Source organism: Bos mutus, chromosome 28 (assembly GCF_027580195.1).
Source record: "Bos mutus isolate GX-2022 chromosome 28, NWIPB_WYAK_1.1, whole genome shotgun sequence".
NCBI lineage: Eukaryota > Metazoa > Chordata > Mammalia > Artiodactyla > Bovidae > Bos > Bos mutus.
Genome location: NC_091644.1, coordinates 6,394,643 through 6,421,957, shown reverse-complemented (window position 1 = coordinate 6,421,957; position 27,315 = coordinate 6,394,643). Strand labels below are relative to the sequence as shown.

Below are 27,315 nucleotides of genomic sequence, written 5' to 3'. Positions count from 1 at the left end.
CTGGGGAAGGCATGGTTTTGTGTGTCCCTGTGGCCTACAGAGAGAGACTCTGAGTGAGTGTGAGGTGGAAGAAAGCGAGTGAGTGGGGAGCTGTCAGGCTGGTGGCAGAAAGAGAGCTGGGGGCCTCTGGTAGAGGAGCTGTCCGTGGGGGAGAGGAGGACAACTGACTCCTCTAACCAAGAGTTGAGAACTTGAACCAAGGGAGCTGTGAGGGAGCCTCCTGAGGGGCTCCCAGTCCTTTCTGGAGAATGGAGATGAAAATGTCTACCTCAAGGGAAAGTGTCAGAAAAGGAGTGAGAATGAGGGGAGGGGGAAATGGGGTAGAGTTGTAAGAAGTGGACTTCATGAGGGCATAAGCAGGCTAGTATTCTCTCCATGCATGGAGTTGGGAATAAGGATGGGGTGGCAGAGCAGCCAAGAAAAAGGCCAGAGTGAAGTCTGGATAAGCTCAGTCCTGGGATGGAAGCTAGGGAGAGCTGAGGGTTCCAGCACATTTGAGATGCTGTCAACAAAACAAATCTTCCCAAAAGTGACAGGAAGAGGGTAGGGTTTTTTGTTTTTGTTTTTTTTGCATGGGTGGGCAGGGTCTTGTTTGGCCTCCACTGGCCCTGGTCACAGGCCTCCTCAGTTCCCATGCTGGGTCAGGTAGGGCAGGATCAGGGGCTCGCAGTTCTCAGCTTATGGCAGAATCCCTTCTGCCTGAGGCAAGAGCCACCCTTCAGGCACCACATTCTCTAAGACTTGCTGTGAGGGCTCAGCCATCACACCGGATAAGCTTGAACCTAAGCCCCACCCCCTGGCGTGTCCCAGTCCCAGCCCCCAATATCTGCTGTAACAGAAGCCAACAGAGATCCCTGTGGCAGCCTGGGGTCACTGCTCTTCAGCCCACATGGACACTCCTCGGGCCTCTTCCCCATTTACCATCTATTTCTTCAAGAGCACGTGAAGCCCAGGAGCCCTAGACTCTAATGGAGCGGCTTGACTACTTCCTTTAGCACCGATCCAGTGAGGGAAGTGGTTTGGAAGGACCAAGTCTATCTACTACAGGGGGCCTGTGGGAGAGAATGAGGGGGCATGGCAGAGTCATCAGCAGAGTGACTTCTCCAAACGCAGCCTTGCTTGTTGGAGGATAATGTGCCCTCACCAGGGACCCCTTAGGTGCCAGCAGTACCTCCAGTCATGTTGGGGGTGCTGGATCCACAGGTGCGCATCCGTGGGTGCTCCCCTCTCACCACGGACTCACCACTTGCTGAGTCCCCTGAGGTCTGCCTGCTGAGAAAGGGATGAGCACATCGAAAGCCAGGTCCTGCTTAAGGGACGGAAAAGCAGCATCCTCCATGCTCACTGGGAGATGGACAAAGAAGCGTTAGGGTTAGTCCTGTCGGTGTAAAGACATGGACAGAAGGGTCACAACAGGGCCACTGTGTTCTCTGGTCCAGGCGGGCTCCACAGAGCAGAATGGCACCGGCAGCTGGTCTATTTTCTAACAGTCAACCTTCATTCCTCCTCAATCCCCTTTCCTGACTTTTTTCAGAAATGAAGTTCATGATGGTCTTATCAGACTTCAGAACATAGTGCCTACAGGAGACACATACATGCAGGAAGGATTTAAAAAGGTACAGATCCTACAGCCCTGAGAATTTATTCTGCTTTGTCACATTCTTAAAGAATTATTGGGTTTTCTCACTTCTCACCTCCCCCAACTTTCCTTCAATTTGTTGCAGGCAATTGAGCAAATTGAACAAGCTCACTCAGGAGGTAAGCTGCCGGCTGACGTCACTGTGCTCAGGGGAACAGAGCCAGGCCCGGGCCTCAGCGAGGGCTGGTGCACACCCTCCTCGGCCAGCTCCTGGCGCTGACTCTAGGAGCGAGCTCCTTGCCCTCTCTGTGCTGCAGGTCCCTCCTCCCTGCAGTGAGGATGAAAAGCTCCCCCAGGGATGTTCCTGAGAACCACATGGGATCATCTATTACATTCCTGGTTCTTACTAGATATCAAGTGCTTGACCTATAGTTGAGCTGCATGAAAAAGAAAAGAGAAATTCCAGGGACAGTGAGTAAATAGAGTTCAGTTTGGGGAGCAGAGGCCTTGGTGCCCCTGCCTGCCCACACTCTGTCCCCCACGGCCCTGGCTCTGCCCCTTCAGCCTCTCCCCTGTGGTTGACTCTCGTCCTGTGACCGTGTTTCCAACAGTGGGAAAGGCTGTGCTCGGCCCAGAACCACCGGCATGTAGACTGTGGGGCTGTGGCCTCATCGGGAAGGAAGCGCAGGCTGCTGGGAAGGCAGGGAGCTGGGCGGGGCCACTGCCCAAGCCTGTGTCGGTCAGTCTGGCTGCTCCTCCCCGAGCTCAGCTGAGGGGCTTGTCCTTGCCAGGGAAGTAGCTGCAGTTGCCATTCAGGATAAAGGCTGTCCACCTGCCCCTAGTGAGGGTCACTAGGAAGCACTCTGAGCCCGGCTCAGGCTCCTCACCTGTCACGTGGGTCCTGGGCTAAGGCGCCTTCTCTTTCGGGGTGCTCTGGGTGGCAGTTCTGGGGTCAGGGTGGCCCCTCCCCAGGAGGAGGTGTGGGAGCCGCACTGTGGGCCTGGCAGCCTGAGGCAGGTCCCTCCAGGTGCCTTGCTCACAAGGCAACTCCCAATCTTTCCTGCAGAAAACAAGGTTCATTCCATGATTATCTGTCTGACTGATGGAACTCTGGAGGAAAAGACACTAAAGGAAACTGTAAAAGAAGTGAGTCCAGACCATCGTCACCAGCTTTGGGTTCCACTTGTTTGACGAATTATACTCAACGCTTTTTTTCTCGTAGGCTGACAAGGCTCGGCAAATGGGAGCGACAGTATACTGCGTGGGTGTAAAAAACTTTGAGGAGCATCAGGTATTTCTGAACGGGGAACCACGTGCCACTTTTGAGCCCAGCTGGTGAAAGCATTCAGAGACAGCTGTCCCAACATCACCCAGTGGATGTCCCTTTACCCCAGTCCAAGTGTTTGGACAACTAGTCATGGCATGTGAACAGCAAGTGTTGTGTAAACTTGCACACCAGAGGTGTGGGTGGAGGAGCTTTCCACTTCCTGAGGGGGGGCTGCTGATAGATGCCAGAGAGTGGCCCTTGGAATCCAACATGGCAGCAGGCAAGCGTCCGTTTCCTGGGATAGGATCTATTGTGTTTTCAGCCTCTGGCTGTGTGCCAACCCTCTCCTCTCCACTGCAGTTAATAGAAATTGCAGACAGCCCGTATCACGTGTTTGCAGTGAACCAAGGATTCAAGGCTCTTAAAGACATCGTTGATCCAGTGAGTGAGGGCTGGACTTGAGAAGCGGGAAGAGGTGGGTTCTCCACAAGTTCCTGCCATTCACATCCCCTGCTCCTGTCCCTCATCTTCCTGTTTTAGCTCGAAACTAAGTCCTGTATTGAAATTACTTCTGTGGAGCCTTCCGATATCTGTGTGGGAGGTAAGAGCTGGAGTTGCTATTGTAAATACAGTGGTGTGTGTTTGTGTGAGTTCTTAGCATGTCCAGTGTGCCTTATGGGTGTGCTCTGAGCACATGGTTTCAGTATATATGGTTTGTGTGTGTAGTGTGAGTTGTATGTGTGAGTGTGGAATCTGAGTGTGCAGGGTGATTGCACAGAAGTTTGGGGCAGATGACTACACCGGGCCTATAAGAGACTGTGTGTGAGGTGTGTGTGTAGGGGGTTGTGGTGTGTGTGTGTGTTTGTACAACTACTTCTTTCTTCCAGCTATTGGGCTTCCTTGGTGGCTCAGCTAGTAAAGAATCCACCTGCAATGTGGGGTTCCTGGGTTCAATCCCTGGGTTGGGAAGATCCCCTGGAGAAGGGAACAGCTACCCACTCCAGTATTCTGGCCTGGAGAATTCCATGGACTGCATAGTCCATGGGGTCGCAAAGAGTTGGACATGATGAAGCGACTTTTGCTTTCTCTTTCTAGCTTTATTAAGATGTAATTGACAAACAGCTCTGTCTGTTTAATGTATGCCACAAAATGACCTGACACAAAAATATTGCTAACTGATTACAGCTGATTATAAGCGCACATATTTTTTTAGCTCAAAACTTGAAATTTAACTAAGAAATAAGAAAAACTTAATTTTAAAAACCCTCAACAAAACACTAACAAACAGAAGCCAACAACATAAAAAAGGACAAATGCATCAAGACTAATTAGGGTTCACCCCTGAAATGCCAACCCGATTCAATATATAAAATATCAATGTGATTTTCCTCATCAGAAAAATGAAGAAAAACATGATTATTTCAGTGGATGAAGAAAAGAACTGGACTTAGTTCATGGTCAATGTCATACTAGTAACAGATCCTGACAAAGGCATCCAAAAAATACTCACAGCTATCATTACCCCCAGTGGTTCAGCGGGGACGCCTCTCCCTGAGATCTGAAACCTGATGAGGATGCCGTCCCTCCCCTGGGACGGTCCCTGCATCAGACTGGGGAGGATCCTGTGTGTCGCATTGCTGATAGAAGCTCTCTCTCTGAACTGAGCTCTGTGTGTGCCAGCTCAAGCATCCACATTGCTGGGACTTGTAGAGCTGAGGTGGTTGGATAAGCACACGCTCCCAGTAACAGCATCCAGTTGCATGCAGCTGGATGCACAGCCAGGAAGCTGGTCCTGGCTGTGGTCCTCAGAACTGCAAGACTACGGTGCGATAGCTGTGGGGTCAGACAGAGCAGCGTTCATATCCGGTCTCTGCTGCTCAAGAACATGAAACCGAGGCAACTTGCTGAATATCTACCACCTCCAATTTCATCTCCAAGAAGTAGAAATAACAATACCCTCTATCAGATCTGCAGTGGGACATAGAAGCAGTGGAATTCACGGCAACTGGCACGGGATCTAGAAGCTGGTGGCCCTCACCTACAGGAGCTGGTACTAAGACTTCCATCACTGACCCCTGGTTCTTCCCCTACCTCTCTGCTGAGCTCAGGTTGGGGAGGGAAGTGGTTAAAGAACACCCAGGGTGAGAGCATCTCCAGCTGAGCCCTCAGTGGGTGGAAGCTCTCTGACCCTTCCTGTCTCTGACCCTGTGGCCTGTGCAAGGTGTGGCCATGGAAGGAGACCCCACACACGTGCAGGGGCTTTCCTTGCACGTCCCAGCTTGCAAGCAGCCTGAGAGCTTCCATTCTCTGATCATGTCCCCAGGACACACACGGGCTTGCAGACCTCAGGGGAGGATGCCTGTTGTCACTCATGCCTGGTGGTGGCCTAGCTGGGGTGACAGGTGCCTGCTGCACACCCTCTGCCAGTGGGGCCCAGCGGTGCTGCTCTGACCTTTACAATCACTGTCATCTTGTCAAAAGCTGCCACACAGCATGACTGTCACTGGGAGGGAAAGCTCAAGGCAGGAACCTGGACCCCAAATAAAGTAGAAGCTGTCATTCTGAATAAGTCAGTGAGCCTAGTGAGGGAAAGCCAGGAGGATGTGAGCATGAGGCACGCAGCTGCTTCAGCACCTTGGGCTGCCTCTAGGAATAGGCAGAGGCTTCTGCTGGCCTCCCTGCCCCTAGGCCTTTGCTCCAGCCCATCCTCTACATAGGACCCGAAGGGCAGAGAAGGCTACTTCTGTAACCTTCTGGAGGTGAGGCCCCCAAGCCAGACAACTGGGCCTTTAAATTAGCCTCTACTCTAAGTCTGCCCATCTGCTGCAGAGGCTGGGGGTGGGGGTATTGGGTTTCCTGCAAAACTTTGGCCAGCTTTGCAGTGTCCAGCCCACCCAGCCCATGAGACTTCACTCTCAGAGCGCCTCAATCCGCAGCCTTTCCTGGTCAGCTGGGCCCCCAGGCTTCTCACAGCCCTTGGTCTCTCATAGTCACTCATCACTCAGTGAGAACCGTAACTTCCGCTTGGCTGTGTCTACAGCATTATATATTTTTTTAATCATCCACTTCACTGTTTTTATTCCAACACTTTATTACAGAAGACTTAAAACACATAGCAAAAATGGAAATGAATGTACAATGAACATTCCTCTCTCCACTGGATTTGCAATTAATATCTAACCATATATCCCTGGTCACATATTTATCTAACTCCTCTCTCCTTCTTATCTCTCTCTCTTCATCAATCCGTCTTATTTCTTGATGCATTTCAAAATAACTTATACTGATCAGACTACCACACCCACAAACCCTTTATTCTGCATATCTTTACCTGTGGAACACTTTTCATTGAGTTTTGTTTTGTTTTGTTTTTTCAAATGCAGCAGACTTCAGTGTATCATTTGATGAGTTCTGAAAAATGCGCACTGAAGGTTCAGAACATCAGAGTTGTCCCCAGAATGCGGCCTCAGCTCTCCTCCCAGGCAATCCCTGCCCCCATCCCCTGGAGGCAGCTGCTCTCTGATTTCTTCCTCCACAGGCTATTTTGCTGCTTTAGAACTTCTCTCCGGTGACTCACGAAGGATGAGTGAGAGGTTTGGCCTGCGGCACTGGGCACTATGGTTTGGGGATTCATCCCTCCTGTGTGTTGCTGGGTTTATTCAGGCTTGACCCATAAATAAAGCCCAAATAAACCCAGGCAGGAAGGTTTATTCGGGCTTTATTCATGGCTCATTTTTCTGTATGTGACCAGACCAGAGTGAGTGTCTGCAAGAAGGCCAGCAGGTGGGGCCCAGTGGAGGCCACAGTAGGACCCGGGGCAGAGCGGGGCTTCCCTCTGAGGTCTGCTGTCCAGCTCCACATTGGGGCTGGAGGCCCTCTGTGAGGGTGGGTGGGGCAGGCTGTGTCGGGCAGGGATGAAGGCAGGGCACATCGTGCAGAACAGTGTGGGATACCCCTGCAACCAGCCTGGGCAGAGGCTGTCCCTCCACCATGATAAGGTCCCCCCTTGTCCCATCCCATGGTCTCCCCAATTAACAACCACGGAGTTCAACTTTGATATGGAAATTCCTATCTAAACATACTCTACAGAGATATTTTACATCAATAGGATCACGCAGTACAGAGTATTCTCCAACCTTCTACATAATATGCCGTTGTATGGATGGACCAATTCATTTCACTGGTCTTGGGGAGACAATATTCAGACTGCTCCTAACAGGTTGATGTTAGAAGTCATACTGTCGGACCACCCCGACGCTTACCTCTCTATGAGCTTGGGAAAGGAATTCCCTGCAATCAAGACCAAAGTACAACTACTGCCTTGAGGGGAAGCCCAGCTCATGGGTGGCAGTGTCCAGTCTCTCTCAAAGTGGCTGTGCCACGCCGCATGTGGTGCCCCCGCCTCCTCTCCCCAGGGCCAGCCACTTCCACCTGTGCGCCCCTGTCAGTCCCAAGCAGCTTGGACGCCCTCTCCACGCTCGGCTCCACCAGCCTTCTCAGACAAGCCTGCCTCGTCAGCTCCTCTCTCTAGAGCTCCCAGACAACTTGATGTACAACTTTTCTTCCAGAGAGAAAGTTCTCTGTTCCAGAAAGACTCAGTCTCCCTTCCAGGGCCTGAGGGCTTGTAGGCAGTGAAGCCGTGTGGGATGTGCAGCAAATACAGCCCTGGAAGCCTATTTCAGTCCTCCCTGTGACTTTATTTTCTTCCTGTGGTTGATACTGTTGGAGGAATTGGGGTATGAGGAGAGGAATTTGGAAAGCAAGAGGGACAGCTTCCTGGGCAAAGCAAAAGTCCTTTACCCGGAAGTCTCTCTTGCTGAAATATTGAAACCACCACCCTGCCTTCCACTTTGGAGACTTGCCAGAGTTCAGCAGCCCCTCTTTGAGAGCAGCACTGCCTGGGAGAGGGGGGCTCCACTGCAGAGGTGAAGCAGCACGTGAGCGGAGCTGGAGGCAGCAGGAGAACCAAGGAGGAAGGAAGGCGCCCAGGCAGAGGGCAGAGAGCACTGCCCCTGAGGAAGCCAGTGTGGTCAGTGCTCTGGGCTGTCGTCCGACCCCGCCTTCTGCTGCTGCCCTCCCTCCAGTCACCCACATAGAGGAGGCTGGGCCCAATCTTCACCATGCAGCTGGGACAGCCAGGTCCTCTACTGGGGCTTTCTGGTTTCAACTCAGAGCCCTGTGAGCTGAAGACTCAGGTCAGAAAGGGCATGTCCCCAGAGAGCAGAGTGATGGATGTTTGGAATTAAGACAGGAGCAGACGTGATGTAAATGTGTCCTAAATTGGGCACTTGAGGTCACGTCCCTGTACCTGCCTTGGGTCAGAGGAAGTGACCTGCCCTTTCTAAGTCACAGTATCCCTCTGCGTAAAATTGAGTAGTAAATCTTGCCTAGCTCATGCCTAAGTTCATGGGGCTGTTAGGAGATTTAAGGGAGAAAGTGTAAAGATTGGTGTGCAGTAGGTGCCCATTAGTGGGAAACAACATTTGGATGAACACAGGAGTTGTAAGCTTTGGCATGGCACTTATTTGCTCATTTCTGATTCCTTTTGGCTTTTTGCTTATGGCAGAAAAGCTTCAATTGGCTTTTTTTTCTTTTTTTTTTTTTTGCCTCATCTAAAGCCTGATTTCCCCATTGCCTGTAGCTTTAATTAAAATATGTTTCATTGGTTTATGGTTCTACTTTTCAAGGAAACCGTTCTTTGCAGTAAATAATCCTGGAATATGAATTATGAAATATACTTCCATGAGATTAAGGCCCAGTCGCCTTGCTCAGGCTGGACTAAGTTGTGCTGGTAAAGGCGTGTTTGCAGGACACAGTTCCGGCTGCTTCTTCCTAGACAAATACGATTCTTATGCCGTGGTGGGCAGGGCTCTTAGGAAATGTGAACAGTGGGGGAGCAACCTGGCAGATTTGGGTTCAGAAGCAGCATTGGTTTGCTGGCTACTGGGCGTGGTGGGGGATGTCGCTAAGGGGCCTCAAGGTTGCCCTGAATGGGCCACAAAGGCACTGATGTATTAGCACAAGACGATCAGTTCACCTTCCCTGCGCTTTGTCAAAGCTTCAGTGCTCTCTCCATGCTTCCGTGTTGCTCGAGCTCTTCCAAGGACAGGTCAATGCATCAGGTACCCTCTTAGACCAGGCAAGTACCAAGAGAAAGAGGAGTGGCCCAAGGCCAAGCCAAGGATGATGGGCAATAGTGTTAGGGGCAAGCACTTGGCCCCTGGAGAGCTTCCCTTTCTGAGGGCAGTGGCCTCTGCCCCAGCCAGTGGTTGACATGCAGAAATACAAACCCACACATGCCAAGTGTTCCCATTTTCCAAGAATACTAGGAACCTGGATTAGTAGAGAAAATGTTCACATTTTAAACATGGACTCCCGTTTTCTTGAAAATACTTGAAAGCCTATAAAAACATGTCAGCAGGACAGCTTCAGCCCACAGCCCAAAAATCTGATTTCCTCAAAACAGAGAATTTACAAACTTCACCTTGATCTGATAGGGACTACAGGAAGACTTGAAGGAGGGGGACTGTCAGGTCCAAAGCTGTGCTGACGTTTCTGAGGAATATTCCTCAAGCTAATTGATCTTGGGCAATTAATGATCTTAACTAGGAGAACAGGGGTAGAGGCTATTGACCTTGGGCTTGTAGCTGGAAGACCTGCATTTATCCTGATCTACTCCCCAGGACTAGGTCCACTGGCTGCCTTCTCTGGATCCGTTAGTATTTCAGTTGCCAGGAAGTGCCAGTGGGGACAGCCTGGCGCTAGGGCTATGGCCTGGCTAGCAGCCTGGCTAGGGCTATGGCCCAGAACTGCTCCTGTTGCTAAGTCGCTTCAGTCGTGTCCGACTCTGTGTGACCCCATAGACGGCAGCCCACCAGGCTCCCCCGTCCCTGGGATTCTCCAGGCAAGAACACTGGAGTGGGTTGCCATTTCCTTCTCCAATGCATGAAAGTGAAAAGTGAAAGTGAAGTCACTTAGTCTCTTCACAACCCCATGGACTGCGGAGGCTGCAGTCCATGGGATTTTCCAGGCAAGAGGACTGGAGTGGGGTGCCATTGCCTTCTCCGATGGCCCAGAACTACACCTTAGCAAATCAAAGTCTCCCACCCTAACAGAAGGAAATGCTTGGTGAATCCCTGGGGGCATTGTGTGAGGTACATGAAGCGACAGGAAGAATGAGGTGAAGAGCAGTCACTGCAGACTTCAGAACCACAGCTAAGACAGGATTTCACCCTCCATGGGTGATTCTCCTGTGCAGCGTCCTCGCCTCCTTTCTTGGCCCTGCTTTACCCAGGTCCTGGCCCTGTTCCTGGGGTATCCAGCCTGCCATTGGCATAGAGAATCACAGTGAGGAGGAACAGACCCCTGAGTGTGAGAAAGGCCCACAAGCACTTAGTCTTGTGTGCTCAGCTCAGACAAGGGTCAGGAATGTCTTCAGCCTGCATTACCTTGTTTCCGGGTCATTAATGTAAGGGAAGGCCTGGTAAGGAACACTGCCTGCACCTCTTAGGGAAGACCTTGGGACTTCAAAGTCAGAAACCTGTGGCTGGGTTTGCCCCATGGAGGGTAGCAGACAGGGTGCCTTCAATGAGCTTGATGAACCAAAGGCAGCAGTGGGAGGCCCAGGCACAAGTGCTGAAGGCCCAGGCACCTCAGCTTTACCCTTTGTGATGCCAGGTAAGACCCAGTGTGTGCCCATATATTGGTTCAGACATAGCTGCTTGCTTATTGGAATCCTTGAGAATTCAGTTATAGCGTGGCCCATCGTAACTGTAAGATCAGAAGGAAGTCAGCACTCTCCTAATAACAGACCTTTGGGTGTCGCCCTTGCAGATGAATATGAATTGATGATTTCTGGAAAAGGTTTTAATAATGCAAAGAATGAGGATGAAGTTATTTGTAGATTTAAATTCAAAGACAAGCTAATTGGTAAGTAGCCTCTCAGTGCCACCAAGTGACACATTTTCCACACCACACTGCATTCCCTTAGCCAGCTAAGCCATCAAAGCCTTTGCTGACCATTCACTGCAGACACTGTGAGGATGGAGGCAACATAGGCAATGGAAGGAGCCACCTGGCTGGTAAGACTGGCCACCTTGCACTTTGTCTTAGTCTGGAAGGTATCAGCTCCAGCACATCAAGACCATCTTGGCTCAGAGCTTGCCCTTGCAGAGGCTGGCCTTGGGATGCTGGGTCTGCCCTTACGGCTGCACTCCCCCCACACTTCCCTTGGCCCTCACTTCCCTTGAGAGACAAGTACTTGAATCTCACAACTCTTCTGGTGGGAAGTGATGGCACCCCCAGGGTCCTGAATCTGGGCCAGGTGCACTGAGCTCTCCCAGGAGGGTGGTATGGAGAGCAGATGCCAATTGCCAAGCCCGGACCCTGGAATTCTGGCTCAGGGCCACTTGACATGTGTGATCTTGACCTAATGAGTGTTCTGTTCTCAGTCTCTATTATCTGTCCTATACAATGGGGCCATTCGTATGGTAGGTACACAACTAAGCCCTATCGTGTACATAGCTACTATTTGGAAATATTCAGGCGCTAAGTGTTCCTCCACGATGGGCAAGTGGCCTGAGGAAGCACACAGACGGGGCAGGAGATATGCCCTCATCACTGAAGTGGGTCTGATCTCCCCCAGAGAGTGCCTGGGGACAGTTAGACTTCCTCTTCCTCCTCAGGTCTCCAAGCAATCCCACTGCTACATTGATCTGATACGTTATGTCAATGACTCCTCATTCCAGGGCCATCGGGTAAACCCAGCGCAAGCCCTGCCCTTCAGCACTCCTGGGCCATCTCTTCTTCTTCCACGGGCGCGTGAGATGGGCAGGATTCCTCCACTGCTAACTGCTTACACCACAAAAGGCGTAGATGGTCTCAGGGAGCTAGATTTCCCATGGTTTGTAGTTTCTGGGGAGTGATTAGGACTCAGTAAACTTTTGCATGGAGAACTATTTACTGAGCACATTTGCTAATGTGCTCAGTGACTTACATGCACTATCCCAATTAATTCTCAGAAGACATCTATTGTTACTCCCTTGTATAGATGTGAAGCCAGAGTCAGGGTCAATTCAAGAGCGTGCCCAAGGTCACAAGCTGCTTCTTGCCTCCTCTGGGCCCTCCACCTCACTGAGATGACCTTCCTCGAGGAAGGTGGGACACAACCTGTCTTTTAGGAAGTGTGTTCAGATGTTCCTCTGTGGTCCGTGGCTGTATTGCTTTCCTTTCTAGACATCACGTCTCTGGGATGGACCAGGACCAGGTTCTCCCACAGGAGAGCCATCCTACAGCCCTGGGCTCCTCCACTGACCACCTCACTGCACACAGTCGAGGCTGATAAGAAGCGACGGCACCGTGCTGTTTACTGCCCGGAGCCCTGAGGCACTGATGAGGCTTGACTTGCTTCCTTTTAATTATGTTTGCCTCTGATTAAAACATAAGACAAAAGTTTAGAAAATATAAAGAAACGTAAAAAAGAAAAAAAATCAACCTAGGTTTCTGTAAGTTTTACATTGCTTGTCACTAGTATGTAAAGCTTTTATGTTTCAAAAAGTTCTCTAGATGGGGCGAGTGTTTAGCTAACCAGTTAATATTGGGCTGAAACCTGCTTCACAATCAGCCACGCTTTTCTGGGCCCTCAGTCTGTGGAGTGCCTGCTGTCACCCTCTCTCCCTGTTCAGGATTGTGAACAGCCTATGGAGAACAAACTGCTCACAGTAATCCCAACCGTCCTGTCCTTCAGATGCAAATCCTTTCCCCTGACCATGCTGGGCAGTTAGCTTTTATTTTCCGTCCCAATGAAGGACTCGCACTATCTGAAGTTCATAGCTAATCTGACGGTTGAGTTAGGTCCAAAAAGTTTTCCACATGGAAATGAACCATTCTTTAGGGAAGAGCCCTGAGCTGTGGCAAAAAAATTAAAATAAAATAAAAACAATAAAAATACATTAGAAATTTCTAATTATAACTGCTACATAGTAGAAAACAGGAAAATACTAAAAAGTAAAGAATAAAACATTACCCCTGATCCCAACATAGATAAGTGCCTGTAACATCTCAAATACAGCTTAATAAATCTAATTTTTCTGAATGACAGAAGAAAAGCTGAAGTGGAATTGGAGAAAGTATTGAGAGTCACACAGATGCTTCTTCATAAGACATGCTCTTCATGAGATGTGCTTCTTCATCTGTTCATTAAAAAAAAAAAAGTCCCTAAGTTAAAAGGAGGCTATAAAAACATTAACAAATGAGGAATGTAAAGGGAAACCTTCAGTTTGATTATAATTTCATTCATTTATTTTTGGCCATGCTGAGTCTTTGCAGCTCTCCCTCCCCCTCCCTTCCCCACCCCTTCCTGGTTTTTTGACACCGTGGTGCTTTTCTCTCTGGCATTCATTTTGACCATTGTTTGTTACTTTATCGTCTGACTCCCTCTCCAGTCCCACGAATGTCAGGCCCTTGAGAGCAAGACTTCCGCCTGTCTTGTTCCCATGAAACTCCAGAGTCCAGGCCCTGAACAGCGCCTGGTGCGCAGTAGGTGTCAGAAAAAGGCGGAGAAGAGAAGCTGCTTCTGCCAGAGTGGGAGCTCTGCTTGCCAAGGGCAGGCAGAGGGGAGGGGTGGGTGGGCGGATGGGTAAGTCCATTGACATTCTTCTCACGTGATTGCGTTTCAGATGAAAAAGCCAACTCTGTGCAAGATACCAGTATGATATGCCCAGGAATAAAGATAGAGAATCCAGATGAGTAAGTGCCCAATTTTGCCACCGTGAGGTGTAAAGAATTTGAGAACCCACCTCTACTGGGGCAACACAGTAATGTTTCCAGGAGGACGGCATGCATCCTCCGCACCTGCCCCGGTAGACAGTCCCTTGAGGTGCTCAGTGATCTGCTGCGACCCTGGCTCTGCCGAGGAGAGCAGGATGCAGAAGGCGATGTGCCCGGGGGTGGATGGTGCCTTTGCTCTGGGCAGCCTTTTGGAGCTAAACTCCCGTACTGTACTGACAGAGGAGTTGGAATGGTGACACCATACCACCATCCCTGGTCACTTAGCTCATGGCTACGAGGACATCTGAACTCACTCAGGGATCCTCACTGCCTCGTCAGACTTCATTGCAGAAGATGACCTCGTAATACTTTGGGATGAACTCTCCCCACCTATGCTGTCTGCTCCCTGATATCCCTGAATGCCTGATGTTCAAAGTCATTACAGTGAGGAGATTATGAGCTACAGCTTGAGCCAAGTATAAGAACTCTGTCTGACCTGGCTGTCACTGTCTACCCTCTCTGTGCTTTAGGGCTTTCTCCCTTGAAATTAGCCTGAACAATGGTATCAGCTTCATCAACAGTGATGTTAGCCTCACCAGCAAGGACTGTGCGAGTACCAGGGTAAGGCTCTGGCAGCTAAGGCTGTCCTGACACCCTGCGCCCTGGGGAGGCAAGTGAAGGGAACAACACTCCGGGCAGGTCCAGCAGATAGCCTGATGCACCCTAAGCATCGTCTCGCAGTAGCTCAGAGCCCTTAACCCTACATCTGTGTGCTGAACTCCCATCAGGCTTGGGCAGTGCCATAGGAGGGCTACTAAAAAGAGCACCTGGGGTATGCCTTATCGTCCAAGCCTTGCAAACCTTTGCTGTCTCTGTGAACCAAGTGTCATTGAAGGCACATGGAAGAGACCAATAAGCAGACTCCAGAAATGATGCTGAGGCTCTGCCCACCCTGGACATACCTTGCCACCTTCCCTGGGCTGGGCCTTGTGGTGGGGACCTCAAGGCTCCATCCTGGATTCCAGCTGGGGTGAGTGGGAGAGGTTGGGACACTGTGAGTAGGAGACAGAGTCCAGGACCTCTGGGACCCCCAAGCCCTCCAAATCTGGGTTCCAGGCACACGGGTCTGGAGGGTGCAGCAGCTGTGGCCATACCCAGCTAGCTTTGCCTGAGGCTGCAGAGCCAGGAGGTAGGGGAGTGAGGCTGTGGATAGGTGTTCAGGGTGCCCTGCCTCTGCTCTCGCACCCCACCTCTCTCCCGTCTGGGTGTCACAGCTGTCTGTGATCCTCACAATACCCCATGCTCTCAGCCAACGCAGGCAGTGAGGGCTGTGCCATCACTCCTTGGAGGACTGGGCTTCCTTAACAGGTCTCTGGACAGAGCCTCTGAGCAGGGCCAGCAGTGGGATCTGTGGCCCAGGGCTCCACAGGGTACCAGCTGTGATCTCCTAGAATCTGCTTCCTCAAGTAGGGTAAACAAGCAGAAAGGGGTAAGGGAGGACTGGCGTGGGATCCAAGTGGTAGGCGCCTGGTCCGTGCCAGGACTCTGCCATGTGTTCTTTCTGTAGGCAGGGGGGCCAGCTCAAGAGACGACTACCCCACCAGCTCCCTCAGCAGCTGCCCAGCCGCCTCCAGAGACATCGCCCACGCCGCCCACGCCACCCGCGCCTCCCGCCCCACCCGCACAAGTCATCCCCTACATCAACCCGCTCTACTTCTTCGCGCTCATCCCAGCCCTGCTCCTATTGTCCCTGATGTTCTGCTGCATCTGGTGGCTATGCCACAGGAGGGTGAGTGAGCCCTGCCTACGCAGCCTGTGTCCAGCCCTCACCAAGCCCTGAGGGACCAAGCATGGGCCTGCTTCAGGTCCTGCCTGTGGGCAGGTTCCCAGCTCCAGCAAACAAGGCACAGACTCTGTCCTCCCCTCCTGGGCATAGACAGTCAGGCTTCTAGGGGGCTACCTGCCTCATGCTCCCACCCTCACATAGAGGTGGCCTATGGGTTGTCTGGCCCCTGAAAAGAGGGGACCCCAGATCCCCTGAGAACCACACTGCCCTACAGCAGAAAGACACGGATAGATCAAAGCCCCAGAAGTCTCTGCTGTTGGGGGAAGAAGCGGGGTCTGCATGGGCACTGATGGCCCAAAGAGAGAAGGATGCTGGCCTGGAGAGTGCTAACCTCAGAGGCGGCTGTGCCTTTGCAAACAGCATGGATCCCTGCCCATCTCTGGTACCTTAGTCACTCCCTCATCAGTCACACAAAGTCACCGAATATGCAGGACCCTATGCCGGGCACAGAGAGGCAGGAATGAAGTACCCGCCACCTTTGCCCATAAGAGCTCATTGTCTAGTGTCTGGTCTGGTGTAGGCACCTGGGGGGCATTGAAGGTAAATGTCACCTTCAGAGGGTGTGGCAGGTGCCCTGATAATGAAGAGTAGAGACTGGCCCTGGGGAGGGAGAGGAGGCAGAGGGACTGGCCAGTTTGGCTTGTAAGGGCACAGGACCGCTGGGTGAAGAAGAGGGAAAGCAGAGCTGAGAAAGGACAAGTAAAGCAGCTTAGAGGCCGGCAAAGCGCAGAAGTGAGGAGAGAAAGCAGGGGAGAGGGCGGTGGACAGTCATCCCTGCGGGCTGGGAGGCAGGGAGGGCTGCAGGGGAATGGGAGAGGGGAGGCGGGAGGGCTGGGGAGTGCTCTCTTGTCTTCATATGTCATCAGGGCTGCTGATGAAAACTCCATGTGCGGCCTCTACCAGGGACCAGGAACCTCAGTCTGTCTGTCTCCCACTTAACCATACATGGAGGTCTTGATTCCCCTTTGATAACTGAGGAGCCTGAGGCCCAGGGAGGGGGAGCCTGTTGGCTATAAACCTACAGACAGCAGACACCAAGGTTGACACCCCAAAACCCATTTTCTGCCTCCCTACTGCTATTGTGCTGCATCCCCTTCTATCTGTGTGGCTGAGCCAGAGCCCTCCACATGCCTTTTAACCCATGATTTTAACCACAGTGACTTTCCCTTGTTGTGAGTACCAAGTAAGCAGGAAAAGATGGATGGAGGTGAAAAGTCATGAAGGAGAGAGCTGTGACACCCAGGCTGGGGGTGAAACTTGAGGGAAGCCAATTCATGCAGCAAAGATCCTACCCCAGAATGCATCAGTTCAGTAGAGATAAGCTTTACGGGCACTAAACTTGACGACTCCAATTTTGATCACTTCCATTGCAGACCCTCAAGGAGCCACCGCCAGTGCTGAATCCAGAAAGGGTAAGTGATGTGTTTGGTCCTGATGTTGAGAGCACGCCCATTGCACACAATGCCCTACACAGAGAGGCCCCAGATGTATATGGGGAGATGTCCTCCCCCACCCCTCCAGCTCTCACCTGTCTGGGCAGAGAGAACTGGTAGAAAGAGAGGGTGACAGAGGGAAGGCAGGGATGCTGATGAAGAAGTAGACTCGCAAAATGTCACCCAGAGAACACCATTCCCCAGCCCCCAACATGGTCTGATCCAGGGCCTTTAGCACGGGATCAGCATGTGGGGTAGCCCGTCTCAGGAACAGCTATGATCCCTCCTGGAATCAATGGGCTTTTCGTCAGTTCCCGAAGGACTGTTTGTAGGATGATCCTTCCAGGAGTCAAGTGAGTTTTTGGAAAAGGATTCTCAGGTTTCAGGGACCCAGACCCCCTCCCTGAGCTCTGATGCATGTTGGGCCTCCGTTTCCTTATTCTTCATCCCTGGCTCATTTCAGGGTGAGGGCCTGGGGGTTGGCCTCTGGGGGACTGAGGAGGGAGGAGGGAGTCTTATCTGGCATCGAGCTGTGAGAGAGGTGAGTCAAGGCGAGCACAGGGGCCAAGGTCAGGTGGGGAGGCTGACCCACCAGAGTGCGGACCCAGGCCAGGGCCCATAAGAGGCGGTTAGAGCAGGAGCACCGGTGGGGAGGCTGACCCACCAGAGTGCGGACCCAGACCAGGGCCCATAAGAGGCGGTTAGGGACCTGGGTCTGATATACAGCGGCAGACAGGGTCTCTGCAGGGCTGGCATAGCGCTGGCTGCAGTGGGGCCTGGGGGCTGGACCTGCCCACGGCGGGTGAGGGCAGCCCTGTCCCCTGCTGCTGCCGCACCCCTGACAGCCGCCGTCACACGGCGCAGCCTCAAGATTCGGCCTCTCCTGCAGGGCAGGAGAGGGACAGGATGAAGTTTGCTGATGTTTGGAGAAGAGCCGTCTTTGTAAGCCAGATGGAGCTGGTGCGCTTTCACATGGAGGCCACTCTCTTCCTGTGCCGGGTGCTGCTCATCTGTCCTTGATTCTCCCACAAACATTTGCTGAGTGGCTGGTACTTGACAGGTGCCAGGGCAACAGATGTCATGTGTCTGCAGGCAGGAGCTGCCAGACAAGAACATGGTGTTTTCTCTCCCTAGGAGCCAGAGGAGACGTGCCAAATGCCATGCCCCACAGTGATTGTCCCTTGTGGGTGCCAAGGAGGGGGAATGAAACGAATGGAGGTGAGAAGGGCCCTCGGGAAGGAGTTCTGACTCCTAGGCTGGGGAGCAGGAGATGAGGACAGCTGGTTCATGCACAAGTCTGGGTCCATTAGGCATGGCATGAGCAGAAACGAGCTGTGGGCACCAGAGTGTACTAGAGAAAAGCCAAAAGCGTCCCAAGCCTAGTTGCTCAGGGGAAGCCAAAAAGTACAAGGGCTCACGTTCCCATCACTACCAGCGTTTCCCCCTGGGATGGGCCCAAGCTCTGGATATTGTTGGGGCCCCCAAAGGGCAGTTCAGGGCTGTTTCAGGGAACTGGTGGGAATGGAGCCCTGACAGGCAATTTCAAGCGATAGGAGACACTGCCCCTCTAGAGGCAGCATCTAGGCCTGTAGCATCCTCACAAACACATCTGCTTTTCAGGGAAAACTGGATAGCTTGTGTGACTTTGTTCAGCGCTGCAATCAGATGTCAGTAATGTGGTGTCCAACCAGAGACATGGTAAGCAGGGCACAGGGATGCCCCCCATGGGTTGGGGTCTTGGTTTTGCCCTTCATCATTGCCCCCTGAGACTGTGGGTCAGAGAACCCTGTCCTGTCTGGGTATCTGCCAGGAAGAATGCCCAAGAAGTGGAGACCGGGAGCTCATGCGCCTCCAGACGATTCTCCACATGGCACCCATGCGTTCCCTCCGTGTCCTCATCTCAAGGATGTCAGGACCTTTCTTCTCAGAACTATGACTAGAACTTCCAATCCTGAGTGAAAAGGTCTGCAGAGACCTATTTGCCTTCCGTCAATCGTCCCTTTCCACAACTCTCCCACGCCTATGGGACTGCTGGCTGCACCCCACCCATGAGATCTTTCTGAACTGGTCACTCAAGTGCCAGCAATGGTGGGACATGGTGACAGTCTCTCCACGATGTTGTTGGGCCAACACTGACTGCATTTAGCAGGTAGCAAAGATGACCTCCTGTGTCACTGCCTGTGACAATGGGGAGAAGCCAGATTGTTCCAGTTGTCATCCTTGGAATGTAACAATAATGCTGGGTAATTCTACTGTGCTCTTTCTGTGGGTCAGTTGCTCAGCTAAAAGCTTTACATGTTTTAATTGCTTTAATACTCCCAATAACTGTATAGGTAGATACTACTATTATCCCAGCTATACTGACCCACAGAGAGGCTGAGTGACTTGACTAAGTCACAAAGGCTGGGAGGAGCACAGTTAGACTTGAATTCTGAGCCTGGCTCTACCCTTCTCACTGCTCTGTCCCCCATTTGGGGTCAGTACTCATGATCTCATGGTGCCTGCCCACAAACCACCAGAGGTTGCCCTACCCAGCTCCCTGGGACCCAAGGAGGGCAATGGTTTGCCTGGAAATCATTTGCCTGGCCGTTCCAAACTCAGACCCTTTCTACAGACCAGACCAGGGGCCTGGAGGACATTGCGGAGCCCGAGTCTTTAATGAAGGCTGCATTGGTCACCTTCCCTGAATCAAACACTGGTTCTTGGTGACTGGGAACTTGGGCGTTTGGAAACTGTGGACAGGCCAGAAAGCCTCTGGACACTGCTACTGACACATCTGAGGCATTACTCACACCCAGCAGAGACAGAGGTGCCAGCGTTCCTATGGCTCTCAGTCCCAAGTTTGCTTGCCTGGAAGCCCCATTCTCCACCTGATTCTCCTGGAATCTCTCCCCAGAACCACAGCCTCATTATGCTCACAAGAGCCCCATGCCAGCATCATGCCTCAAACAGTAGAGACAACCACCCAGAGATGCTCAGTCAGGAGCAGGAAGGACAGAGCAAGACACCAGAGGGGAAAGCACCAGAAGTAGCCTTCCTGCCCAGAGCACAGGTCTCTGAAATGGTCACAGTCCCAGGGCTGCTCTGTGAAGCTCAGGTTGGGATGGCAGAGTGGTGGATTAGGGAACTCGTATCCACCCAGGGCTCTGCTCGGCCCCTGCAACACCAGCTCTCAAGTCTGCCCATTAGTCTCTCTGGGTTCACAGTGATCTGTGTGCTTCCTGGAGGCAAAACGGAGGCCTGAGAGATCAGGGAAGCTGCCAAGGCCACCCAGAGAGTAAGCAGCAGCAGCCAGAGCTGGCTGAAACCAACCCTGCTCATCCTGAGAGGGGTTGGGAGCCCGTGACTGTGGCTGGTGGATGTGACCCCTCCCATTCCTCTGCCCCCTCCCATTTGACCTTATCCCTCCCAACCATAATCCTGGGGCCCTGAGTGTTTAGGATATCTGTGGGTACTTGGAGTATTCCGGTGGGTGCAGGAGTCCTGATTCCTTTCTTGAAGCCTTCTGCGTTCTGGTCCCAGGCCTTAAAGTGAATCATAGTCTAAATGATGGGGTGTCAACTGGGAGCCTACCATCTCTGCAGGCCAGTGTCAGCTCCCAATCCCCACCCTGAATGTATAACAGGAGACACCCTATTCAGGGACATATTATGCAGGAGTGGCCTCGAGTTTTTCCTACTTGAACCATAGATCCCCTCAGTGAGGAGTTCTAGAGCTGGAGGACAGGGCATGCCTCAGTGGGAACATGTCAAGACTGCGCTTGGGGGCTCTCAGCCTGCACTAGCTCAGCCTGGGCAGGGGATTAGGAGCATCAACCGGATGTCCTTCCAAGGACAGACATAAGCCTTTTGTCCTCTCACTGCTGACCACCCCATGTGCCCTGTACCCACTCCCAGGAGCTCTGCTCAGGCAGAACCTCGCCCAGGCCCTCTTCACCAGGCTGTGCCAAAAACCAAGCCCCAGGGGAGTCAGTTCCCAGCAGTGCAAATGTGCAGCCTCTCTCTCCTCCATCCAGTTCCTGAGCCATGTGGAGGTTGTTTCCAAACTCCTCCACCTGGACTGGAAATGCAGTCAGCCATGTGTATGCGAACATGCTCAGAGAGAGAACAGTGGAGTCTGGGGATGACCTTGTAGGAGCTGCTGCCTTCTGAAACCTCAGCCAGCTGCTCGTTGTGATTTAGATGTGTCTGCACTTCAGTTCAGTTCAGTCGCTCAGTTGTGTCTGACTCTCTGCGACCCCATGAATCGCAGCACGCCAGGCCTCCCTGTCCATCACCACCTCCCGGAGTTCACTTAAACTCACGTTTATCGAGTTGGTGATGCCATCCAGCCATCTCATCCTCTGTTGTCCCCTTTTCCTCCTGCCCCCAATCCCTTGCAGCATCAGAGTCTTTTCCAATGAGTCAACTCTTCGCATGAGGTGGCCAAAGTACTGGAGTTTCAGCTTCAGCATCATTCCTTCCAAAGAACACCCAGGGCTGATCTCCTTTAGAATGGACTGGTTGGATAGCCTTGCAGTCCAAGGGACTAAAAAGCCTCTTGATGAAAGTGAAAGAGTAGAGTGAAAAAGTTGGCTTAAAGCTCAACATTCAGAAAACGAAGATCATGGCATCTGGTCCCATCACTTCATGGGAAATAGATGGGGAAACAGTGGAAACAGTGTCAGACTTTATTTTGGGGGGCTCCAAAATCACTGCAGATGGTGATTGCAGCCATGAAATTAAAAGACGCTTACTCCTTGGAAGGAAAGTTATGACCAACCTAGATAGTATATTGAAAAGCAGAGACATTACTTTGCCAACAAAGGTCCATCTAGTCAAGGCTATGGTTTTTCCAATGGTCACGTATGGATGTGAGAGTTGGACTGTGAAGAAAGCTGAGCACCGAAGAATTGATGCTTTTGAACTGTGGTGTTGGAGAAGACTCTTGAGAGTCCCTTGGACTGCAAGGAGATCCAACCAGTCTGCACTTCAGCACAATACAATGCAGAAAATTCTCCAAGGTTCAGTTTACCAAAACACTCAGCGTTTTTGTAACAGAAGCAATCATTCTTGTTTATTGTAACCTTCTGTGAAATGACCATGTTTCTCTGCCCCACTGCCTTCTAATCCCCAGAGGAAATCTGATAATGGTCTCTCCCAGACCATCTTTCCTACACACATAATGGAATGATGCAGCAAGGTTCAGTTTATTTTCTTAGTCTTGAGTCAAACCCACATTGGAGTTCCTGATTCTCTTTGTTCCCTGACTTTCCCAGGTCAGCCCATTCAGTTCATGGAAATCAGTTCTGCTAGACACATCAGGAAAATTGAGTAAAAATAGGAAACCTTCCACTTCTCACTGAATGTGATGCTGGCAGTGACGTAACTGTCTACAGAGAGTATGACTCACTCGAGACCTTTTACACAAGGATCTCATTCATTCCCACAACAGCGGCCATTTATACAGAGTAGGGATTGCCAGACAGTGAGTACTTCATACAAGCTCAGTCTTTTCATCCTCCCAACACTCTACTGGGGAGGAAGCTGACCCCCTATACACCTGCCCAGCTGCACAGCCATGAAGCCAGTATCCACAACCCAAGGCCCAGACTTCACCCATGCTTGGCTGCCTCTCTGTTCTGCCACGTGATCACTGCTCTGCACTTTGAGGCTAAAGAAACCAAGGTTCTGATGCTCTTTGATAGGCTCAACATGATAAGGCTGTGTAAGGGTTCAGCAAGGCTGTTAACGACCCTAGGGAGACTCACTTTCAAGTCCAGGCCACAGCTCCTGTAATGTGCTGTCACAGTGACTGGGAAAGAACTAGAAAGGACTTCCTTCCTCTGTGCAGTGTGTTAGATGTGTAAACAATTGTGAATATTAATTTCTTATTTTCATACTATATTGCTTGCAGACCTCCTCTAAATATGAACACATAAATATATACTGGAAACAGTTGTCCTAGGAATGATTAGAGCTACAGAGAGGCTGTAGGATGCATTCATGGCCAAGGAGTTCCTGAGTTCCTGTGTTTTGATGCCGCTCACAGAGGGAACATCAAAACGTGTGTGATAAAGCTGGGGCAGCATTTCTGCCCTCCAGGAAGTCCCAACTTGAAAGCTGTTCAAGGCTGTGACCTTTATGAAAGTCTCAGATCATAGCTTTGGGACAGTGATGGCAGCCTGCTGCCCCATGCTCAACAACCCTCATCCCCTCCCAACTCCTCTCTCTCACACACACGCAGAGTCTCTCACACACTCACATGCACACGTGCATGCACACACACACAGACCCATAGACTCTCTCTCACACACACACGTGCGCACACACATACTTCCCTCTGTAATAAACAGGAAATCCAGAAATGGAGCCAAAGCTCCAAAGCACTGGAGATTAAGGTTCAACCAACCATTTGCCAATCGCTTCAAGAAACATTTCTTCACTGTGGAGCAGCTGAGTTAATATAGGAAGTAATTGGTCACCAACTTAGATCTCTTCATTAATAGAAAACCAGAGGAGAAGGAGACTCCCCTCAGCCCCAGTCGCCTCCCTCAGCCTCTTATGATCACACAACAGACTCGGGTGCTCTGCCATAACCCGGGGGCCTCCACCACTGTCTGGAGCCCCTCACTCCTCTCCCTCAACCCATATGCACATCCCTGCTCCTTGCAGCTCCCAGTGACAGGCTGTGGCCAGGGGAGAGGAGCCAGGCCTCAGCACAGGTGCCCTGCAGTCTTGCTTTGAGAAAGTCAAAGGGATCCCACAGGCAGAAGATACTAAGTCTGGAATGACCTGTTCATGTTTTAGAATAAATAGAAATATGGGAGCTTAGAAATAAAGATAGAAGATCCCAATCTATAATCTAGCAATAAAAGAACATACCCACACATGGGTGTGACAATATGTGCTGACCTATAATGTACAGAAACCACAGAACTTTACTCTTTGGCTATGAAAGAAGACTTGAAAATGCAAAAACCTAGACCACAATGCCAACTTTTCCCCCCAAGATTTATGGGCTTAATGCTGCTTTAGTGAAAATTGTAATGAATATTTTTAGGGAATTTGACCTAAATGATTCTGCTGCTGCTGCTGCTAAGTCACTTCAGTCGTGTCTGACTCTGTGCGACCCCAGAGACAGCAGCCCACCAGGCTCCCCTGTCCCTGGGATTCTCCAGGCAAGAACACTGGAGTGGGTTTCCATTTCCTTCTCCAACGCATGAAAGTGAAAACTGAAAGTGAAGTCGCTCAGTCGTGTCCGACTCTTAGCGACCCCATGGACTGCAGCCTACCAGGCTCCTCCGTCCATGGATTTTCCAGGCAAGAGTACTGGAGTGGGGTGCCATTGCCTTCTCCGAAATGATTCTAAAGTGATTGTAAAATTCGCCTGAGTAAATGAACAGTTTAGTTCGGGAGTTTGGGATGCAATCCTAGGGCAGGAAGGATCAGAATCCTGCTGTTGATAGAGACTCTACGCATGGGCTTGAGAGAAGAGGGAACCAGCCACAGTGCCTCTGGCACTCCCAGACTGGCTTAGGGGGAAACGGAGGCAGTCTCAGAGGATGGTAGTCTGGATACGGGAAATGGAGAGGCCGGGAAGGATGACCGTGAAGCAGAGGAGCGTGGCGAGCGTAGCTGGAACACAGGAGCACTTCATGTGCATCCGGCAGTGCTGATGATAGGCCAGGAGCCTGGGGACTTGACGGCCTGATGCACCAGGCTGAGCACCGGGCTGCTTTTCCAGGCAGTGAGGAAGCACAACTGAAGGTGTGAGTTGAGGAAGAGGAAACTCGAGGAGGAGGATTCCATGAGGGCCTGAATTGATGGGCAGTGGAGCCAGGTGACCAGGGGACAGGAGGTGCTTGAGTCGGCCTAGGAAAGGAGCTGAGGGCTGAGACCGGCAGTAGGTGCAGAGGAACGTGAGAACGGATGGGCAGGTGGAGACATGTGTGGCTCAGGACAGGGTTTGGCACAGTGGGTCCCAAGGCTGGGCCTCACAGGTGCTCAAGGTAACGTTTCACATTGAATGGCAGGCCCACCAAAGCCTGAAGTCTGTACTGCATATGGAGCACCTATAGGGACCGGCAGGCCCAGCAGGGGAATCAGGGGACTCTGGGCAGCAGGAGAAGGGTGGACTTGAGTCAGAGAAGGAGCTCGGCAGGCCCCAGGGAAACTGCACCCAATTCCAGTGGCTTCTGGTGATCTTCTCTCTTGTCTCCCACAGGGAAAGTGCGTCAACTTTGCCCTAATGAGGCCCCACTGTGGGCCACTGCACTGCAGCCCCAAGGCCTGTGTTCCCCCCAGCCGGGAGTGCTTCACCATCAACAACTGCTGCTCACAGTTCCAGCACTCCCCATCCATGTGCTCCAGGCCCCCCTCCAGAATGCAGCCGTTCATCTCTACCCCTTCCCGGACAGCCAACAGAGCCGCTTTGTCACTCCAGCCCCCATAGCCCAAGCTCTAAAGCACCAAAACCCCAAGATTATTAAGAGCCCTTTGATTGCTGAATTAGACACATATACTGAGTCTTGGTTTATGGTCAAATGCGTTGGAATCGGTTGCTAACCTGGTGAGCACTGCTCCACTGTATGAAAAGTATCTATACTGGTCCTGAGAGGACATAGCACCCTGATGTCCTGTGGATTAGACATGATGAGTCCCAGTCCCCAAAACCTGATCTTCATGTGTCACCAAGGTCTGGGATGGGGTTTTAGTCAAATTCTGCTCTTTGAACAAAGCCCAAAAGATCTTTAAAATATCAATACAATCCTGTGTCTCATACCCTAAACTGGCACAGAGAGGAGTACTTGAATTTCTCATCTTCTTCACTCCTTGCTCCTGGTTTCCATTTTTTGGTTGCTTATGTTCCAATCTTGTCTCAGAAAGAGATGAGGCCCTCTACAGTTCACCAGCTGGAAGTGCACGTTTTCTTCCCGGTTAAACCAGCAGGTCCCTCATTTCAGTTCAGTTCAGTTCAGTCACTCGGCTGTGTCCGAGTCTTTGTGACCCCACGGACCACAGCACACCAGGCTTCCTTGTCCATCACCGATGATCCCAGAGCATTCTCAAACTCGTGTCCATCGAGTTGATGATGCCATCCAGCCATCTCATCCTCTGTCCCTAAGTCAGAGGTCCCTGAATAATGAAAGTCGCTCAGTCGTGTCCGACTCTTTGTGACCCCCTGGCCTATAACAGTCCGTGAAATTCTCCAGGCCAGAACACTGGAGTGGGTATCCGTTCCCTTCTCCAGGGGAATCTTCCCAACCCAGGGATCAAACCCAGGTCTCCCAGCACTGCAGGCAGATTCTTTATCAGCTGAGCTACAAGGAAAGCCCTAGGACCAGGGAAATTTTAGAGGACATGTGTGTGAGTGTGAAGTCTCTCCATTTCCCTAGAGAAGTTCAATTCCGTTATTCGCCATCCTCCAAACGTAGAAGTACCTGTGCTCCCGACAGAGATGTTTTAGCATTCAGCGTCCTCCCCACCACCCAGGCTGTCTGTATGATGTTCCAGGGCCATGCACACAGCCCACGGAGCACGGGCGCCCTTCAGAAGGAGTACCCTAGAGACACCACAGTTAGTCTCTCTAATGCATATTGGTAGTACGTTAAATACTTTCCGCCCTCACTCCCATCTCCTTGAATGTTATATTTGTGCCTTTTAGTTGAATATCTGTATGACAACTATAGGTAAAAAAAGGAAAATGTACTCACGATACCAAGTGTGTGACATTTTTTTAATTAGCCAGAAAGGAGATTTAAATAATGTGAAATCTTGTAGAGAGATTTTATCTCTTCCTTAGAAATGGAATATTTTGGATTGTTTATAAGTGGTGAGAGCATTGTCCTGGCCTGAGAGTGTCAGGGACACATTTCTGAAACAGGCTCTGTGCTCCTATATTATATCTGTGTGTTTGTGTATAACTGTAATATAATACATGCCCGTCTCTGAGACTTTGTGACTGTACGCAAAGAAATGTATCTGTAATTTAATAAAGAGCCTAGTGTGACCCTGGCTGAAATCAGCGTGTCTGTTTATTAGTGGATGTTGAGAGCCTTCTCATTTTTAGCCCATCACTCCTGCCTCACCCCTGAACAGAAGGAGGAGGTGGTCATAACTTTGAATCATTAGATCAAGGGAGATCTGGGAGGGGCATGAGCCCACACCTTACCACCCACACCCACCAACCCTGGCCACACTTCCTTCTGTGCATGGCAATAAGAGGCAGCAGGAAATGGGAGTTTCCTTGGCATGTCTCCCTGGACACTCTGTCCCCCTACCTTCCCTCATTCTATCTCATCGGATCTTTTTGGTTTCGCATCAACCAGAGGTGCCTCACCCTAGTGAAGAAGAAAGGCGGTGCAGCCCTTAGCTGATACCTGACTTGTAGGTGGGCAGCCTTTTGTTCCAGGTGCCCCTCCTGCCTGAGTCCTGGGGGCAAG

At 51.3% G+C, this 27,315-nt stretch overlaps 1 protein-coding gene across 2 annotated transcripts; it reads left to right on the top strand.

The window, feature by feature from the left end:
• Positions 1-3,275: 3,275 nt before the first annotated feature.
• ANTXRL (ANTXR like) lies at positions 3,276-26,831 on the top strand. Of its 2 annotated transcripts, XM_070364619.1 has the most exons (9): positions 3,276-3,447; positions 10,680-10,775; positions 13,523-13,592; positions 14,144-14,234; positions 15,181-15,402; positions 16,833-16,871; positions 18,027-18,110; positions 18,513-18,590; positions 25,098-26,831. In XM_070364619.1, exons 2-9 carry the CDS (start codon positions 10,694-10,696, stop codon positions 25,323-25,325), a joined length of 894 nt encoding a protein of 297 aa, XP_070220720.1. In that variant the 5' UTR covers positions 3,276-3,447; positions 10,680-10,693; the 3' UTR covers positions 25,326-26,831. The 2 variants fall into 2 exon arrangements, with proteins under 2 accessions (XP_070220720.1, XP_070220721.1); XM_070364620.1 differs by lacking the exon at positions 10,680-10,775.
• The last annotated feature ends 484 nt before the right edge of the window (positions 26,832-27,315 follow it).